The sequence below is a fragment of the Hemibagrus wyckioides genome, linkage group LG01, assembly GCF_019097595.1.
Source record: "Hemibagrus wyckioides isolate EC202008001 linkage group LG01, SWU_Hwy_1.0, whole genome shotgun sequence".
Classification (NCBI taxonomy): Eukaryota; Metazoa; Chordata; class Actinopteri; order Siluriformes; family Bagridae; genus Hemibagrus; species Hemibagrus wyckioides.
The window spans coordinates 10,989,644-11,008,422 of NC_080710.1; the positions used below are offsets into that span (position 1 = coordinate 10,989,644).

An 18,779-nucleotide genomic window follows, 5' to 3' on the forward strand; every position below is an offset into this window, starting at 1 on the left:
AGGGCTGTTTGTGCTCAGAAGGGGGATCAACACAATATTAAACAGGTGGTCATAATGTTATGTCTGGTTGGCGTACATCAATCTAGTAACCCCTTAATGCTCTAATCAGGTATATCTATATAGGTATACCGAGTACAGAAAACATTCATTTTCAATGAGAGCTGGTGACATAAGTGAAAGTAACCGTTGGTGACAAGATGTGGCCATGTCCAGTGAATCAACAAAATTGAGAAACGTTGGAAACATGGAGTGAATTGGTGCAACAACTTTTATAAGTCAAGTAGTGACAACACTTCAACAGTTTTTGGCACATCAACTAGGTCTGTAACCTTGTACTTGTAACCTTGTACTTATCTTGTTTCTCATCTCATTCTCCATATTTATTCCTAAATCTCTGTATTTAGTATTTTTCTGCTATATTTTGTTATATTGTTATATTCTGCTATATTTTGTAATTTTTTGTTATTTTACATATTTTTGTACCCTAATTTGGGTTTTTTAGTATTTCTGTTATATTCCTTCCTTTATCTATTGCCTGTGTTTGTGGATACTGCTGGAAATTGTGAATTTCCCTTTGGGATGAATAAAGTATCTATCTATCTATCTATCTATCTATCTATCTATCTATCTATCTATCTATCTATCTATCTATCTATCTATCTATCTATCTATCTATCTATCTATCTATCTATCTATCTATTGCCCACATGTGCATCATCACGGAAGCGAGCGCGTTTAAGTTAAGGGGAAGTGCACAAGGAATCTGTGTTGTATCTGAATTGTAACACACCACACTCTGACGCTCCAGCCCTGTTGAAGGCCAGTGAGTTGTCTGTAGGCGGAGCTAGGCACTCCTCTATATAATCCCACTGCACTGACCGCACACTGCTGTCTCTCTCTCCTCCTGAGGTCACCTTAGCTTCACTAAGACCCGAGCAGGCTGTGTGTTGGTGTTTCACCTTTTCTGCAATCATGACTGGTAGGAAATTTTTCGTCGGTGGTAACTGGAAGATGAACGGCGATAAGAAAAGTCTTGGAGAGCTCATCGACACTCTGAACAGCGCAAAGCTCAACGCCGACACCGGTAAGGCAATAACAAGGCGAAATGTTGCAATGAGTCCTCTAGTGTCCTGTTATTTCCGGGTCTACAGAGAGGTAGTTAATATACAGTGTGTGTGATAACGTTCATGTACGCATTTCTGTCAAATCAGTTTATAAAACTGATGCAGAACTCCGGAAAACACCTTACAACTCACATACTCTATCTTATCAGTATTCAGCTAATGCAAATAACCCGTTATAGTCACATGGGGGGGTTTGATCCCTAACGAGTTCTCATCTAAACACACACTGATGCTAATTAGCACCATCTGAAACGTGCATGCCAAAGCTCTAGCTCTAGCTATCTGGCTAATTCCTGTTAGCATGCCACCCAAGGTCGTGTGTGTCCTCAGCGTGTGTGTGAGAGTGTTTTGGGGGAGAAATGGCGGATTGGGTTGTGAACGTTGGATTTACGGGTTAGTCATTCATTTTAGTGCAGATCGTGTCCACAGCCGTGGATTTTGCTCCAGTGATGCTATGGACAGGCCTGACAGCTCCTGGTGGGTGTGTATAGAGAATCGCACGCGCCTGTGTGTGTGTGTGTGTGTGTGTGTGTGTGTGTGTGTGTGTGTGTTTTCCAGCACGTAGCCCGTGTCAGACCCAGGAAACTGACACGAAACGTATTTTCTCAGCATCTTCATGCTTATAGAATATGTGAATGAATGCGTTTCTACCTATGAAAAGTCAATAGCAGGCTCCTTTTAGCAACTTTTTGTACGTTTCAGTGCAACAACTTTTATTTGTATGATATTTTGATATGATTTTAATAAAGTTCAGTTTAATCAACACCTCTGTATCTGTCCATGTTAGAAGATCTTGTAGTCTTCAACAATTCATTTATAATGTCGGTCAGCAGAAAATGACTTGCCTTGTTTTTTCATTCTATACAAGTTGGCATAAAATGTTGGTGTCTATTTGCTGTTCTCACACACACACGCGCGCGCGCGCACACACAGCTGTGGACTTCTACCAGCCAAAGTTCAACATAAAATGTCTGTCCCAGCCAGCTCTCTTGCTTCAAAAACGGTCTTCAACTCTAAAGTCAGATCACCTGAGATTTTGCTCCATTTTAAAAAAAAAAAAAAAAAGAAAAGAATTTATTTTAATCCTATGACCTTTTATCTTCCAGTTTCTGTTTGACCCGTGATCCTTGCAAAATGCTAAGTGACCTTTTCGCTGACGACCTCCGACCTTTTGACAGTGAAGACTAGGATGTGTGACCTTTTAAGGCAGAGTCATTGCTGGGTTTAATTTAGATTTGGCTTTACCCAAGATAGTCCTGCGAATACCTTGTACTGATCCCTGTCTCCAAACGACACACAGTGCATTGAGGACAGTGGGCACAAGAAATAATTCGGGTTATATTGGTGGACGCAGGTTCACCAGGAAGTTTATGAATTTTACATTTTGATTTAGGGAAAATGAACACTCAGTTCTGCACGTGTCCTCCTTCTTAGTCATTCTGCTGCAGAAGCTGTGACTGTTCCTGTTTAGAAAAATAGTGTCATAGAACAGCGGGCTTTGCTGTAGTATTTATCACCCCCCCCAATAGAATTGGTTAGAGTTTATACCCCATAGTGCACCATTAAATAGATTACTGTAAAATGGATAATATATGGTCCAACTGCAATAAAGTTTAAATGGTGCTGTTTGCTGTCAGAGAGGCATTAGGCATAGAAGCAACCAAAAGTCCAAGTATAAGGCTCTACATGCTACCACCACCATGCTTTACTGTAGGCATGGTGTTCTCAGGGTGAAGATTTAAAGCACTTTGTGGAGGGGAAACATTTGCAGAGTCTCCAACATGCTTTTCATGAAAATGTAGCAGTTATGTGAGCATCAGAACATCAGTGGACATGTCTGCAATCGCTCTTTCCCCAAAAATGTGTGTTTGTGTGTCTACCTTCTTTGTGATTACAAGCCACATGGTTGTGACTTTATGCTTGCATCTGACTGATACAAATTTATAGCAACCCTTAAAGCAAGAACGAGTAATAATTAAAGAACGCTTTCTGTAAAGTGTGCCGTCGCCTTGTAGTTAATGGTAGACCGTTGGCTTCTGTATTGTGGTTTTTTGAATGTAAAATTAACTAGCATTTTAACCAAGTTCTTAATAAAACTCTTCTTGCAGATGTGGTCTGTGGCGCTCCTTCCATCTACCTGGACTTTGCCAGGTCCAAGCTTGACTCAAAAATTGGTGTGGCTGCACAGAACTGCTACAAGGTTGCAAAGGGTGCCTTCACTGGAGAGATCAGGTACAGGACCACGCGTATTTATGATGAATCTATATTTTGGTTAGCATTACTTCCCCCCCCCCCACTCACTCCCCCTCTTTCATCCTTTCTCTCCTTCAGCCCTGCGATGATTAAGGACTGTGGTGTGGAGTGGGTGATTCTGGGACACTCTGAGCGGCGTCACATATTCGGAGAGAGTGATGAGGTACATAAGAAGTTATTCCTTGTACACAAAAGATGCTATGAAATCTTAGACTTGATATGGTTGCAGTGAGCACTGTTTAAAACGTACGTGTTGTGGCATAAATCCTTGCAGCTGATTGGCCAGAAGGTAGCTCATGCTCTCGAGAATGGCCTAGGCGTGATCGCTTGTATTGGGGAGAAGTTGGACGAGAGAGAGGCTGGCATCACGGAGAAGGTCGTCTTCGCACAGACCAAAGCCATCGCAGGTAAATGGATATGGTTGTGTGAAGTTTAAAAGGGTTCAAAGGACTAAAATTGGCTATTGCCTTGTTTTTAAATAAAGTGCTGAAAGCTTTCTCTTGTGTTGTAGACAATGTTAAGGACTGGAGTAAGGTGGTGATTGCTTATGAGCCTGTCTGGGCCATTGGCACTGGCAAAACTGCATCACCGCAACAGGTACAACCATCACAAATCATTAGATGAGCAAACTTTTTTTTACAAATCTGCTTCCTGTGGTTTACTGAGCCCCCAAAAATTTCTTCCTGTAGGCTCAAGAAGTGCATGATAAACTCAGGCAGTGGATGAGTGCCAACATTTCCGAGGCTGTTGCTAACTCTGTTAGGATCATCTATGGAGGTAAAGGGCCATTATTTATGTGCATGTTCTATACACATTTCATTGATCAATGATGGGTTCAGGTAAAGACCATTGACACACTTTTCATTCACTTTCAGGTTCAGTTACTGGGGCATCCTGCAAGGAGCTGGCAGCCCAGAAAGATGTGGATGGTTTCTTGGTGGGTGGAGCTTCACTGAAACCAGAGTTTGTGGATATAATCAACGCCAAAGCATAAAAGAAACTTGAAACTGAGTAGCTGAGGAACAACTGCCGCTAACATATGCCCATTTCACCTCCATTCTAGTCCTAGCTTAAAGCACTTCTGCCCCATTCAAACTAAATCTTTATTTCCCTACTCTCCCCAAGTATTTCTGTGCTGCTGCTCCTGCACCAATTTCCTTTTCATTTTGTGCATTATGTATTAACAAAGATGATTTAGTCTTGATGTGATTGGCACTTAAAGTAAAGGCAGTATTATCACACTGAATGGAGACGATGTCAACTCTCCGCACTAATGATAATACTACCTATATGGATTAGAGGAATTAGCACTGGGCTATTTAGGCCATGCCTTTACATGACAATGTTTACCAGCTCTTTCTGTGCATACACTGTTAAGTTTATGGCGAAGAGCCAATAACCATGTGTCTAAGTCAGTAGAATCCCCCCCCCTTACTGTATGTTCTGTGACTTAAGTTAATAAATGCATCAAATTGCTTTCTGGTCAGTGGGTCCAGAAGCTGTTCATGATGTGTCATAACCAGGCACTATAAAGTTAATGCAAGTAAGAAAATTGTAATAAATGTTTGAGAGTAGAACAAACCCCATTGTTCTGGTTTCATTCCATGTATAATCAAATCACTGAAATGGTACAGTTAACTTTTTTTTTTTTTTTTTTTTTTTTTTTTAAAAGTGATCCAAATCTACAAGAGCTGTCATCAAGTATATGGTCATGTATCTGATTAACAGCTGTTGAACAGTTGTTCAAGTCTTATGTTAAAAATGTCCTGAAATACCAAAGTTACCATTTTAATCCAAATAGCAAATACCAGGCCTTTTGAGGGTGGATTGCAACTGCAGTAAGATGCAAAGCATGAATGGATGGATTACTTGAGGGGATAAATGTCATAGCTGTTATACAAACTCCATCCTGTCAGGTGAAAAGTTCATATAGACCAGGACTGGAAAGGACCGGTGTGGGTGCAGGCTTTCACTTCAACCGAGAAGAAGCCACACCTGAATCTGAAAAGCCAAGATCAGTCGATTAAACAGGTGGAATCAGTTGTAGCTTCTGCTTGGTTGGAATGAAAACCTGCACCCACACTGGCCCTTTTGTGGATAAAATTGGGCATCCCTGTTCTAGACAATCCCAACACATCCCTAGAGCTTTCTATCACCCCCAGTGGGGACATCAGCCTCTGTAGCCTACTAGATTTGTTTTTTCTCCCAGTGAAGCTCCATAAATATTAATGAGAAAATGATAATTTTGTTTAAGATTAATCTCATGTATTAACCACCATGAATCAATCCAAAATGACGTTCTATTTAATTAATGGAAGTTTTGCTGTTTGTACACTAGAGGGCAGTAACAGCTTTTTATTCACTACACAACATAAATAGAGCGTGAGGCCTGGTATTGGTAACCATCATTAAAGAGGAGTAGTAACCTTTATTCTCAATCCTAACCTGCTGTATAGCACCAAGAATAGTTATTTTAATATCAGGAATATTTCAGTTAGAAGGTAGAGATCCAATCTTGAAGAGATACTGGGAAATATGTTTTCATTAGTGATTATGAAATTGTATATAAATATGAACTCATTTCTATACAAATAAGTCAAATGTCTCGTCAGGGAATGTCTGTCTTCTTGTCATTGACAGGATTTTAATTGATATTTAAAAATAAAAATGGTAGAATAGTGGTTATTAATCTGGCCCCCAGGGTCTTAAAGATGGCCCATTTTCTGCAGGAGGGTGCATGTCAAGTCAAATAGCTTTATTGCCATTTCAACCACATATAGCTGAAGTGGTACAGAGTGAAATAAAACATTTCTCCAGGACCCTGGTGCTACATAGACAACATAACATATAGCTAAGGACAGAAAGTTTGTCCTAGCTACATAAAGTACAACGTGTGCAAGACGGAAGTGCAGAAACGTTGTGTTGGACATCTTTGGATCTACACTGTACGGACAAAAGGATGTCACCTTTGGAATACTGAACACATCCCATTCCAAAAACCATGGATATTAATATAGAGACATCCCCCTCTTCTGGGAAGGCTTCCCACCACATGGGAACGTTCAGCCACATGAGTGCAAGAGATCAAGGCTTGCTGCACAGCAGTCCAATAAAACTGTACATGCAGCTATTTTACAATCACCCATTAAAAACAAAATGCTGCACCACTTTATATAGCATCAAACACTGTTAATCTCAATACTTTGTTTACCCCAAATACTAAAGTACAGTAATATCTAGCAAGTTAATATAATACTTCTCATTATAGTATTCAACAAACTAAATATTTTTAAAGCTAGATAAATTAAGTTTTATTGCACAATTGTAATACATTGTATGCTACAGTAATGTTACTTAGTGGCCACAAATTAAACAGTCGTAGTTGTAAGATACGAGATGTGAAATGTAAGACGTACTTGTTTTGCACAATAACCACAAAAGAAAATAATTTCTTTCTGATTTATTTCAGCAGTACAATATATACAGATAAAGTATTTACATTGTCCTTTAGCTCAAAGCTGATGTTCAGATGTTAAACTTTTGAGCTGTAAGAAAAGGCAGAGAAGCAATCAGATGATGCGGGAAATACTTACTGCCAAGAACAGAGCAGATATATACGTGACCCTTACATATTCGTTATAAAGCACATGGGGGAGAAAAGAAAAGAAAGAGAAAGGAGAAGGAAGAGACAGAAGTCAAGAGAAAGCAACAAAGGATGAGAACTAGTTAAAGAACACAACCTATGAGAGATGAGAACATTTAAGAGGAAAGGCATCAAAATAAAGCAAAACAATTACTATGGAACTAAAGAGGTATGAAGCAGTCAAAATCAGAAGAGGACCAGAGGAAGAGAGAGCTTAATGCACATTTACACACAGGGATGGGACCATTAGAAGAGGCAAGGATAGTACAGTATATCTTACCACAAAACAAACATTCAAAATAAGAGAACTGTCAATCTAAAAAGACATGAGTAAACTGTTCATTTGATTCATCATGTAAAGCATTTAAGCTAAAATAATTTTTACATTCAGATGAAAACAACCTGGTGTGGAAGGGAATCTGCAAATGATATGTTTAGGTATGTTCTGTTCCCCAGCCTATTACTAAATAAGCTGCCAGAACCAATAAAGCTAAAAATACTACATAACTTGAAACATTACATAGTCACGAAAAATTGTAAAAAGGGGAACAAATCACATCTGAACATACCAATTTACTTTATAACAATTTTGACAGTGCATTTACTGACAATGGTGGGTAAGAAATATTGCAGTATGATCAAGAGCATGAAGACTGCGCATTTAAAAAAAAAATGCACACACATTGCAACAGACTTTAAGGTTATGGTTAAAGGTGTAGCCGAGCGAATACATTTTTTGTGTTAGGTGTGGTCACTTTCCAGCGTCCAGTTCAACTCTGGATACACGTTTCTCTCTCATTTTTCATCTTTTCCTCCCTCGTTTAGCTTCCATTATGCATGACTGCAAGACAAAAGAGAAATCTGATAATGAGAAAAGGAGAGCATGAGAGAAGGAGAGACAGGGAGAAGATTGGGGGGTGGGGGGTGGCAGGGTCAGTGCAGCACAGGACAATCAAGCTGGTCAATATTGCAACAAGTTACTAACACAGGTCATTTATGTTACCATCAAATGAAAGAAAAATATATGATGAAAATGAGACATTCTACAGAACAAACCAATAGACGCTACACTCAGAAAAATGAAAAGCAACGAAGCAAGTTATCAACTTATCCTTACATACTCGTTTAAATGTCTCAGACAAGCAAAAAAAAAAAAAAGAAAAGAAAAAAGAAAAAAAAAAAATACTGCCAATAAAACACACCAGTTAATACAAATAGCCTGTTCCCTATATAGCCAAAAAAGCCCAAAAAACCAAGGATAGTCAAACAGAATCTTTGTTGCACAGAGAAGGGTAACAGTGGTGTTAACTGGTGTGGAAACAGTAGTGAAACTAAATCTTTCTCTCGTTGTGAGCATGGTAGAAAAAAGAAAAACTTTTAGGAGAACGGGCAGTAAATAAGCAATAGGTTAAAGAAGCAAGAAATTGGGGAGGCAATTAAAAACAACAGCACATGGATGAAAAACATTTACACTGAGAAATACAGGGGGCGGGGGAAAAGAAAATGAAGAAAATAAGCAAAACCTGTTACAAATACCTAATCACCCACAAGAAAAAAAAAAACTCTGTTGCAAATAAAAACCTGGATTATTACAATAATGTTTGTTTTTAAATAGTTATCCAGAAGCAATTGCTATACCTTAGTAATTGTTCATACTACTGTTTAATCTTCCATCTCCAACAGAGAAGCAAGAAATTCATGGATATTTATATACCATCCTCTCAATGTTCTATATATATATTTTACATATTTCCATTATTCAAAATCTGATTTAATGAAACTTTGGTTTTAAAAAAGCTTCCATTTAAATGTACACGTCTTAATTACAAGAACACTTACCAGTGTAAACAGGAAAATTCAACCATTTATCCCAGGGGCAGAAAAGGCAAATAGAGGTTCTGTACAATATTTACACTTCAACATATGCTTCACCTGAAGATAACTCAAAGATACTCTAATGATAAACATCTCAGCTCAGTAACGGCACTAAATACACTAAAGTCTTCTTCATGCTCCAACACAGCAAGCTATGCCAAGATTTTTGGACTACAAAGAGAGTAAAACTATAGGTAGGCCGGATTCCTTAAGCTCACCAAAGAACTTTAAAGTTTAACAAGCAAGTGTCAAAGGACTAAAACAGGTACAAAGCAATCCTGCTGCAAGATTCTTTCAAATCTTTCTCTTTAGCTGATCACATTCCCTCACAATCCTGAATTAAATATTAAAAAGAATTAAAGAACCCTTTAACATTTTTGTTCCCAAGGCCAACATCAGGTGGATCGGATCATACTCCTGACACCTTGTTTTATTTTGACATATATATATGGCATCTGAAAATCTTAACAGTATCTGCTGCTGGACCAATACTTCTTACACTATAACCAACCAAGTCCCTTCTTCTTACCACGCATAAATATGCGCACAGGCTCAAGACATATACAAACCCATTATGCTTTTAGCTCCTACATGAGCAAGAGAAGTAAGCTCCAAAAACGATGTCATCCACCAGAGGTGATTACAGCTGCACTTGCCAAATTTCTTCTGCTGCCTTACAGGTTAATCTGCTCCCATGGTCATCTTCACTTCATGTGATGCACTCTGGATTATCTCTCTGGTAGGTCGTTTTGATCTTCCTGGAAAAAACTGCTGTTGATTCGGGCAGGTAGCTCCGCATATACTCAGGCTGTGAACTTCTGGAGAACTACTGTGGTCCTATATTCTGTCGATTTTGCTGCAGATCTGGATCCTCTTTAACTTTGCCTTAAGAGTCTTGGTCTTAGTGCCGCCATTTCAGTGAGCTACGCTCTTTAGAAGTTGAAGGAGATCAGGGAACTTGACAGACAGATTTAGCTGTGTCAGAAACAATGTAGAAGGCTGAAGCAAAACTATCTGCGTAGAACTGTATCTTCACATGCTCCATGATCCATATTGCAAGTCCATACCTGGAATTACTGGGATGAAATGCCCGGAATATTGCTCAATTGCTCTTCTGCTGCTCTCACAATTGATACCAGAAGAAGACACACTTGGAGGCATACAAACCATCTTCTCACCAGACTGGCATCCACCATTAGCAAGATAAAGTCCATTGAAAATGACATATGTGGGATCTTCTAATCTTGAACAGAGAGCTTGGAGCAGCCATCTTTGTCCTGAGATGAACAGGAAGTTTCGTAATCAGCTTTTTGTCTTCACAACTTGGATTTTCGTGCTCTTCATATAACCTTTGAGGCTGTTGGCTTGAGGGAAGAAAAACATGAGAACACAGAACACCGTTAGCTTCAAAATGATCTGCACGGCCTGGGAAACGGGGAAACCCAGAAATGTTCTTCAAACTATCTAAGCTTTTCTGCCTGATAGTTGGAGATAAACTACAGAGCTGATGTTTTATTGCACTTGGCCTATCTCTGATTACTGTGTGGATTTGTCTCATATAGGCAGCTTCTCTCCCAGTGTTAATACTCTGAGGTTTCAAGTATAGGCAGATCAGCTAGTCACTATCACACTAGGTAATTAAATGAATGTATTTACAGTCCATTTCTGTATGTATGTCACACTCTATAAGAGTAATAAGAATATAAATAAGTGTAATCAATGTTGAACATTGTCATCTATCTAAGCTAAGATAAGCTGGCTGTGTTATGCAGATATCTGGTCCCTCATCACTCCTGTCAACTTTTAAATTTTCCCACCCCTCTCTTGCACTTTCTTAAGTGGTGAGACAAGCTGAGCTGGCTTTGCAATCTATCTTATTAGGATCTGACTGAACGAATGTGACTCCAAGCCCTGTCAGGAAAGTCAAACATGTATCTAAACAAGGGAAGGCCAGACTGGACTGTACATACTCCACCGGCACAGAGGGCCTGAACCTGCAGGAGACAGTGAGAGAAACAAGAGCAAATGGGTTTAGTATCAACTTTACTTCAACCGTTTTGAAAGAGCATAAAAACTCAGATTATGTCCTTGTTATTTGTACTCACGTTTTGAGAATAGCCCTCAGTGCTAACTTCCTCTCACGCTCCACAAATTTGTCAATGAGGTAAGCTGCCATACGTGGCGCTGTCTTGTACAGCAAGAAAAAGCGATGGTAGTTTCCAAGTGCCCACGCGGCACGGAGCGCAAGAGCATGAGACACGCAGTCATCCTGACGGAGCTCAGGGGTGAGATACACCAACTCAGTGGTCAAGTCTGATTTAATAATATTTAAAAGAAAAAAAAGAAGTCAAGTTTGAGTTTGGTGACAACACACAGGTTTGATAAAACTGTGGATTAAACTAAAGGTAGTTTATGTAGAGTAAAGCAATAGCAAAAGAATAAAGAAATGTTTAAATGGATAAAGCTTGAAAAGAATGGGTAGCTGACCAAAGAGCAAAAATACCTCCAGAGTTTTTAGTGAAGATGTAGTATAGCAGTCTGTAGGCAGTGAATTCTCCTACGTTGCTCGATGGACACTCCTTGTAAAGCTCTTTCAGCTGTGTCTGGCATTGGTTAAACTCCTCATGGTCACCCTAAAAGAAACATGTAAGATCACAAATTTGCTTTAAACATAAATCTAAACAAATCAGCAAACCAACACACTTCAAACTTAAACATAAAGACACCTTACCTTCTCCAGGGCTATACGTGCATGCGTTTCATAGACCTCTACTGTGAAGTCAGTTCGTACTCCTTGAACCTGAAAAGACAGATTCCACCAACGATAAAGCTTAAAAATGGGGGAAAAATAACTAAACACAGTTCTCATTTATTTTCTTTAACCTGACAAAATTAAACAAGGCCTATTGTATATTTCACAATATAGCTCTATATTATGGTTGTCACCTCATATGGTTAGTTGCTAGGCCTCTAGTAATGATTAACCAAAGTCAGATCTAAATAGTTCAATTAAAAGGAAAGAGTAAACAGCCACATCCTATTAAAACACACACATTTTTGGTATGTCTGCCACATCAGTACCCGAACAGAACAATTTTTTTTTAACTCTGGCTCACTAGGGCACTAAAGACATTACCATGCCTATGCAGTAAATTGTTTGGGTAGGCTTAAATGATATATAAATGATATATTTTATATATAATATAATCATTATAGTTTTACATGTTCAATTATAATAGTAAATCTTTACATGAAACTGGAGGTGGCCCAAGAGATTTATTATTGCTTTCGTGTCCTGTATTTGACTGTAAAGGTACTCAATGACCAACTCTATTCCAGTGAATTTACTCACAGTGAGGTCTTGTCGTATTGACTTCATCTGTTCACAGGCATATGGGTAATCCTGATTGGTCTTCCAGTGAGCCTTCACTGCAGTCAGAGACTTGCGCAACACCTGAAAGGCAGAACAATCAGAAACTAAATAAGTGTACATTGCGCACATAATTGTTCACATACATATTCAATGGAAATATTTGGCCAATGTGTCTAATAATTGCTTTTACTATATTTGCACTGATTTACAGAAGTGACCAACATGTGGGAGATTCATTATACTGAAATGATTTCTGTATATTGCTCATGTCACAAAGCCAGCTTCATCTTAGTGTATGTGTATGGGTTGACTAATACATACAGACACGGGTCGCACGGTGGCAGGATCAGGGGCACAGGTCAAACGCAGATAGTTTTTGGTGATGTCCTGGCAGGTACCCACAATGGGACATTCATCCCAGCTGAGGCCCTCCTGAGAAGCATTTGGGAGCTCAATGGCATTGATATTCAGTACCAGTGGCTCAGTGCGCTTGGTGTGGAATCGTGCTGCCCGGCTCTGCTTCTTGGCCTCACGGTTCGGGTCATGGAAGTCCAGGCCTGCTGTTCCACCCTTACGCTTCTTACCAATAACACCAGCCAGATCATCATTCCTGAGAAAGGAATTCACATTTAGTCATTTTATTATGAAACAGGACACTGGTCTCATTTGTTGATTGGTACAATTAGGCAATTTGGCAAATTCATATATTTAAATGCAAGACATGAAAAAAGAAAGATGGAAGCATCCTACTGCAAAAAGACTTTTTAGAAATAGAAACAGGGAAATGAATCAGGATTTGGAGACAAATGATTGCCTAAAAGTACAATGACATCCTCCTTAAAAGCACAAAATTTAAATTTATTTAAAAACACTTAAGAACATTTAATGTGCAAAAAGTCCCTAATCATTTTCAAAGTTTTTACCTTCGCCCTCGGTTTGCTTTTCCTCCTCTCCCCCTGCCTCTTTCTACTGCTGCTCCTCTCCCCTTTTCCCTCTCTTCCCCACAACCTCTCCCAGCCCGCTGCCGTCGGGAGAGTGGTCGAAAGTCACTTGACATGCTGCTGTCAGACTGAGACCCAGAGTCACTACAAACAGAAATCCATATCAGAAATAGAACAACCATCACATCATGAATTTTAGGAATGGTGGCATGGCTATATCAAATTTTGTATCCATTACCTGCGGCGATGTCTGCTCTTCTCTCTGTAACGGCTATGAGGAGATGGCGAACGTGAAGAAGAGCGGGAAGAGCTGGAGGAGGGACTCCTTTGAGAAAACACATTTCTGTAATTGCCCAGCCGAGCACCACCCCTACCTCTTGTTGCTCCCCCTCGACCAAGAGTGTTCTCTTGAGAGCGCTGAGGTGGTGTCTCCCAACGGGACTGTCTAGGTTTCACCCTGAGGAGAGACCGGTTAGTTCCCCTCTTTCCAAAAGACCAAAGTCAAATAGAATGCACCAGGATAATGAGGCAACTCACTCTGGCAAAGGCTCTCTAGTCCAGTCAATGGTGAAGGCTGAGCCATCTTGCAGTCTGCTCTGTAGAATTTCCTTTAGCACCTTTTCTGTCCTGTCTTTGTCTTCCTCTGTCTCACAAGCTGTGAAGCAACGCTGCACATATTCCTTCATGGCCTGGGGCCAGTCTTGAGGCCTGTATAACACACACACACACGTCAAATGACAGTCTGCTTACTGCATTACATACTACGTCTAAGACTAAGACATGTTGTGCTTATACATCAAAAAAATTATGCCTAGCTGTGTATGCAACAAGTCTCACCCAGCCTGAGATGCTCCTGCAGTGGTAGCTGTTGTTACTGAAGACACAGGAGTTGCTGCTGCTGTTGTGGTGGAAGTAGACAATCCATTTGCCTGCTCACCAGCTCCAAAATTTTGACTGGTCATTACATATGGGCGTTTCTGGATGTTAAACTTCACACCTCCGGTTCCAGGAGCCTCTGTGGGTTGGGACAGATTTATAATTCACTGTACGTACAATCAACCCAAATCTAGCAATCTCCTTATTATTCTACAGCTGCTATAGCTATGCACTTGACTGAACACAACACAATTACCAGGCATTCTGTTTACTATAACCTGGCTCCTGTCCTTGACCAACTGCATTTTAGACACTTGTGTAGGTTTTTCCTACTTGTGTCACCAGGAACTACATTACCAGCTTACATCCAGGTCCATCATTTTGTATAAATCCAGGCACACTTACGTTTCATGCGGTTCCACATATGTTGCCCGCCTTTGTTCACATTTGCATTATTGGCTTTTTTGCTAGAATCTCCTCGACCTGCTCCTCCATACAGTCCTGGTGCTGCCCCCTGCTGCTGCTGTGATGTTTGGTAAGTTGGAGCCTGAAAGCCCTGATATCCCGGTCTATTCTGCCCATAACTGTAAGTCCTCACAGGACTGGAGTCAGTAGGGCTATAAGGCAGAGCTCCATTAGAATTATAATGGGATGGAGAAGGGGGTGGAGGGTACTGAGAATTGGGTGGGGGTGGTATGGGAGGGGGAGGAGGAGGTGGAGGCTGTTCTGTGCTGGTGGGGCTTTGTGGAGGAGGCTGGGGGACATCAGGAGGTGGAGGCTGTGCTTCACATGGATAACCAGAAGCCTGCTCCTTCAATCCAGTCATGCCAGTGTGCTGACAGAAAACAGGCAGAAATGTTGCACAGTGTTACATTTTGCAGTCCATTAACTACAATGCACAACTGGTCACTCACTCTCTACCCTGTCCTTGAAAAGCAGAGGGCCTGCCCTCTAGATATTATTTAGGTGGTGGATCATTCTCTACTAGCATGTCTGTCACTGCTGTGCAGCTACACTGCATTTCAAATGCAGCACTGTTAGCTGATATTAAACACGGTTGACATCCTGACAAGCATACACAGTGACACCATACCAGTTATAACCACACACAGCCCACTCAATTAGAAACAATATATTATGTTTAACAAGTGTATTAAAAGATCCCAGCATTTTTTCCACATTTAATGAACACTACCACATGCAAATACATGCTTAAAAATATACCTTTACATGTTTAATATAATTTGCACTGTACAAAAGTTACCTGTGCAGTAGGAGCACTTGGTTGTTGGTAGGCTCCAGGAACACCATACTGACCAGGGGGATATGGTCCTGCATACTAATAATTAGAAAGCAAATCTATCAGTATAAGTTTTTACTTTACATATTACAAGTACACTACAGAAAGACTAAGTATACGCTAAAATAAAATATCAGTACAAGCTTATTATTGACTTGTGACCTTTTATGCCACAAGTGTCATGTAGCCCTAGTTTTGATTTACCGGAGGCACTGGGTAATAGTAGTTGTATGGGTAAGTGTATCCTGCATACTGCTGCTGGTTCTGTGGGTACCACTGGTAGTATGGTGGTGGTTGCTGCATTGCTGATGTGTCAGTCACTGCTGCTTGATACTGTCCAGCCTAAAAAAAGATAACAAACGAATAAAACACACCACACAGCTTTTAAAGCCTGAATCTATTACGATAAGATATGATGTTGCTTTAATATTCTCTTTTTCTCAAAGAGATATAACCACACTGTTGCATTTAAATTCTTTAAACCATCATTACTAAAAGGTCCAAATAGAAAAGTACAACATGTGCCAGTTTAGGTATCCAAAGTAAAGATCTTGGATAATTAAATAATGTGAGTTTTTCCTGATTTAACCATGGTGGAGCATGGAATACTACAGTCGTCCTGCTTGTGTGACTCATATACTGAAAGTCTGGGCTTGGACAATGAAGGTACAGTGGCCTTAAATAACTTAAGGACAAATTACTATCAATTATATTTGCTATCAAATCCTAGTGGCTGTTTATTTCTCTCTCTATCTATATTTAGAGAACAAAACACAACCCTGTAAGAGAGAGAGAAGTTTAAGCCAAGGGAGTGAGGATTAAGCTAGATGTGCACTAAACACACACAGTGTCAGAATTTTATTGATTTATTTTTGCTTATAGCCACTGTTCAGCATATGCAGCCTGACCTGTGTGTTGGTGTGGTTATTTGCAGATGTTTTGGTGGAGTTCTGGCTCTTGCTGATGGATGCCAGAGCCTGTCTCGCTTTCTCCCACTCAGGGTTTTCATGAACAGGCGCCTCTGTTGCAGTACTGCCCCCATATGGCCTGGAGAACAGAAACAAAAATAATGCCACCAGTTTATAATTGGCATCACAACGAATTTTAACTCAAACAATAGTGTTAAAATTGTTTTCTATAATTGATTATACTGTATAAAAATATAATGATGGAATATAAGTATCATGCTCTAATTGAATTAATCTAGGTAACCCACCAGAATTGCGTGTCAGACTATCTAGCCTTTATTTATCCTGACAGGATCCAGATTTGGTGAAGAACAGACAGGCGTTAGTCAGACCAGCTAGGTCTTCTAATCTACTGTATCGTACGTTACCTTAGCTAAGCTACGATAAACATTAAACATCGTGTAACTCAGTATCCCTATTTTATTTAGCAGAAAAAATTAGATCATGGCACAGCTAAACGCACTTAATAGGAAGCAAATACTTTACCAGGCAGCCGCCGGAGTCTGTGGTGTAGTATTCGTCGCCATTTTGCTGCGGGCAAAGTCGCTGTGCTAGCAGGCGAGCTAAAGAGGTTGCTCAAAAACTCTAGTTAGCCAGCCAGCTATTACCTTTTCGAGAAATATTTGCAAGTACAAAGACGAAGAGATTTTTTTTCGCAATTCAACTCGAAAAATATATCAAATAAAGCTATAAACCTATGTAAGTAAACAAACTACAGCAGGGTTTTAAGCCATGTTAAAACACGACGTCGAGAGAGAAAGTCGACACCTAAAACAAAATGGCTGCCGGTGATTCAACTGACGTTTCACACCGGAAACTCCCACTGGATAAAAGTCCCGCCTCCTGATCGTGTGTGTGTGTGTGTGGTGATTAGTACACATTTATTTATTTATTTATTTAGATAGATAGATAGATAGATAGATAGATAGATAGATACACACAAATAGATAAATAAAATGTTAAAACACACACACACACACACACAAAATACACAATATAACTATACACAAAAAACTGCTTTATTGGTGTACATGGATGCTGTATTGGGTTCTTCTGGCCATAATACTAACTTATATCCGATTTGTGTAGAAAAATGTGATTCTTTAAGTGCAAAATGAAATAAATAAATCCAACCAGGTTAGTCTGACAAGCTGCTAAAACACAGGCCAAGCTGGTCCACAATCAGCTTGCAAGTTATTTTCTTAAAAATGTTTTTATTTAGGTGGTCAGGCCAGCTTGATGTTCAGCAGGATTTCAAAATTATATATATATATATATATATATATATATATATATATATATATATATATATATATATATATATATATATATATATATATATATATTTATTTAATTTTTGAATATTTATTATATTTTTGCTATAGCCCCATGGTTTGACTGAATTTTATATATTGTCATTATGTGTCATTAAAACAAAAAAAACAAAAAACAAACAAACAAACAAAAAAAAAGATTGGACTACTGCAAAAAATATTTTTTGAACTCTGCAACTGATCCAGAATGCAATTGCAAGGTTATTTTTCAAGATCTCCCACACTTCTGTACATGTTCTCCCTGTGTCAAGTCAAGTCAAGTCATGTCAAGAAGCTTTATTGTCATTTCAACCACATATAGCTGACGCAGTACATAGTGAAATGAAACAACGTTTCTCCAGGACCCTGGTGCTACATAGACAACATACAACATATAACTACAAAACAGAAACAACAACACAGAGCTAGGGACAGAAAGATTATCCTAGGTTACATAAAGTGCAACATGTGCAACCAGGTGCAAACAGTGCAAGACAAGTGCAGAAAAAGAAAGTAGAAAAAACAACACAAGACAGTACAGGACACATAGCGCCAAAAAAACATGTGCAACAGAATAGAACATGCAAACTGAAGGACCTGTGAAACCAGTGGTATCTAACAACATATATGTTATTAGACTGTGTGGGTTTAATTTCCAGTTTTCCCCCACCTCCCAGAAATATGGCACTAAGTAGATTGTGAATGAGTATGTAAATATATGCGCATGGATCCTGCAATGGACTGGTGTCCCATCCAGGTCATAAACCTGTCATACAGCCAGTGCTCCTGGGATAGGCACCAGACAGAAGATATATAGGAATGTATTTTTTGGAGCTGAAGTCCCTTTATTTCCATGGAACGCACTGAATGATATAAAAAAATACTTAAAGTGTTTACCATCTTAACAGTTTCAAATAACTTTGCTTTAATGTTACTCTTAAGTTCTCAGCTTTCCATGAGATCAGGCTCCTCATGTGCCTTCTAGACCACCTTTCAAATATAAACTCTAATTCTTATTCACTAACAATGAATAAATACCACTTAGGTTTTTTCCTCTTAAATCTTCTTCAAAGTTTTCAGCAGACTGAAATATGTTTTAAGTTGTTTTATCTT

The 18,779-nt window shown here is 39.4% G+C and overlaps 2 protein-coding genes across 2 annotated transcripts; one reads left to right on the forward strand and one right to left on the reverse strand.

Moving 5' to 3' along the window:
• The first annotated feature begins 874 nt into the window (after nt 1-874).
• Nucleotides 875-4,958, forward strand: tpi1b (triosephosphate isomerase 1b). The gene is made up of 7 exons (XM_058399318.1): nt 875-1,084; nt 3,233-3,356; nt 3,456-3,540; nt 3,652-3,784; nt 3,889-3,974; nt 4,067-4,154; nt 4,253-4,958. The coding sequence occupies exons 1-7, from the start codon at nt 973-975 to the stop codon at nt 4,369-4,371; spliced, it is 747 nt and encodes a 248-aa protein (XP_058255301.1). The 5' UTR covers nt 875-972; the 3' UTR covers nt 4,372-4,958.
• A 1,864-nt stretch (nt 4,959-6,822) lies between these two features.
• On the reverse strand, nt 6,823-17,138 carry leng8 (leukocyte receptor cluster (LRC) member 8). The gene is made up of 15 exons (XM_058399309.1): nt 16,840-17,138; nt 16,294-16,432; nt 15,590-15,727; nt 15,350-15,424; nt 14,491-14,920; nt 14,047-14,224; nt 13,747-13,917; nt 13,448-13,666; nt 13,192-13,353; nt 12,590-12,878; nt 12,248-12,349; nt 11,627-11,695; nt 11,399-11,528; nt 11,001-11,208; nt 6,823-10,889 (listed from the first exon to the last, which is right to left on the reverse strand). The coding sequence occupies exons 1-15, from the start codon at nt 16,878-16,880 to the stop codon at nt 10,730-10,732; spliced, it is 2,511 nt and encodes an 836-aa protein (XP_058255292.1). The 5' UTR covers nt 16,881-17,138; the 3' UTR covers nt 6,823-10,729.
• Nucleotides 17,139-18,779: the final 1,641 nt, after the last annotated feature.

Excerpts from the sequence above, each read along its gene's own strand:
- tpi1b (XM_058399318.1), top strand. The coding sequence starts at position 973 with ATGACTGGTAGGAAATTTTTCGTCGGTGGTAACTGGAAGATGAACGGC. Across the intron at positions 3,785-3,888 it reads ACAGACCAAAGCCATCGCAG|ACAATGTTAAGGACTGGAGT; the intron begins GTAAATGGATAT and ends CTTGTGTTGTAG. Across the intron at positions 3,975-4,066 it reads AAACTGCATCACCGCAACAG|GCTCAAGAAGTGCATGATAA; the intron begins GTACAACCATCA and ends TTCTTCCTGTAG.
- leng8 (XM_058399309.1), bottom strand. The coding sequence starts at position 16,880 with ATGGCGACGAATACTACACCACAGACTCCGGCGGCTGCCTG. Across the intron at positions 16,433-16,839 it reads CAGACTCCGGCGGCTGCCTG|GCCATATGGGGGCAGTACTG; the intron begins GTAAAGTATTTG and ends TCTGTTCTCCAG. Across the intron at positions 14,225-14,490 it reads TATGTGGAACCGCATGAAAC|AGGCTCCTGGAACCGGAGGT; the intron begins GTAAGTGTGCCT and ends CCCAACCCACAG.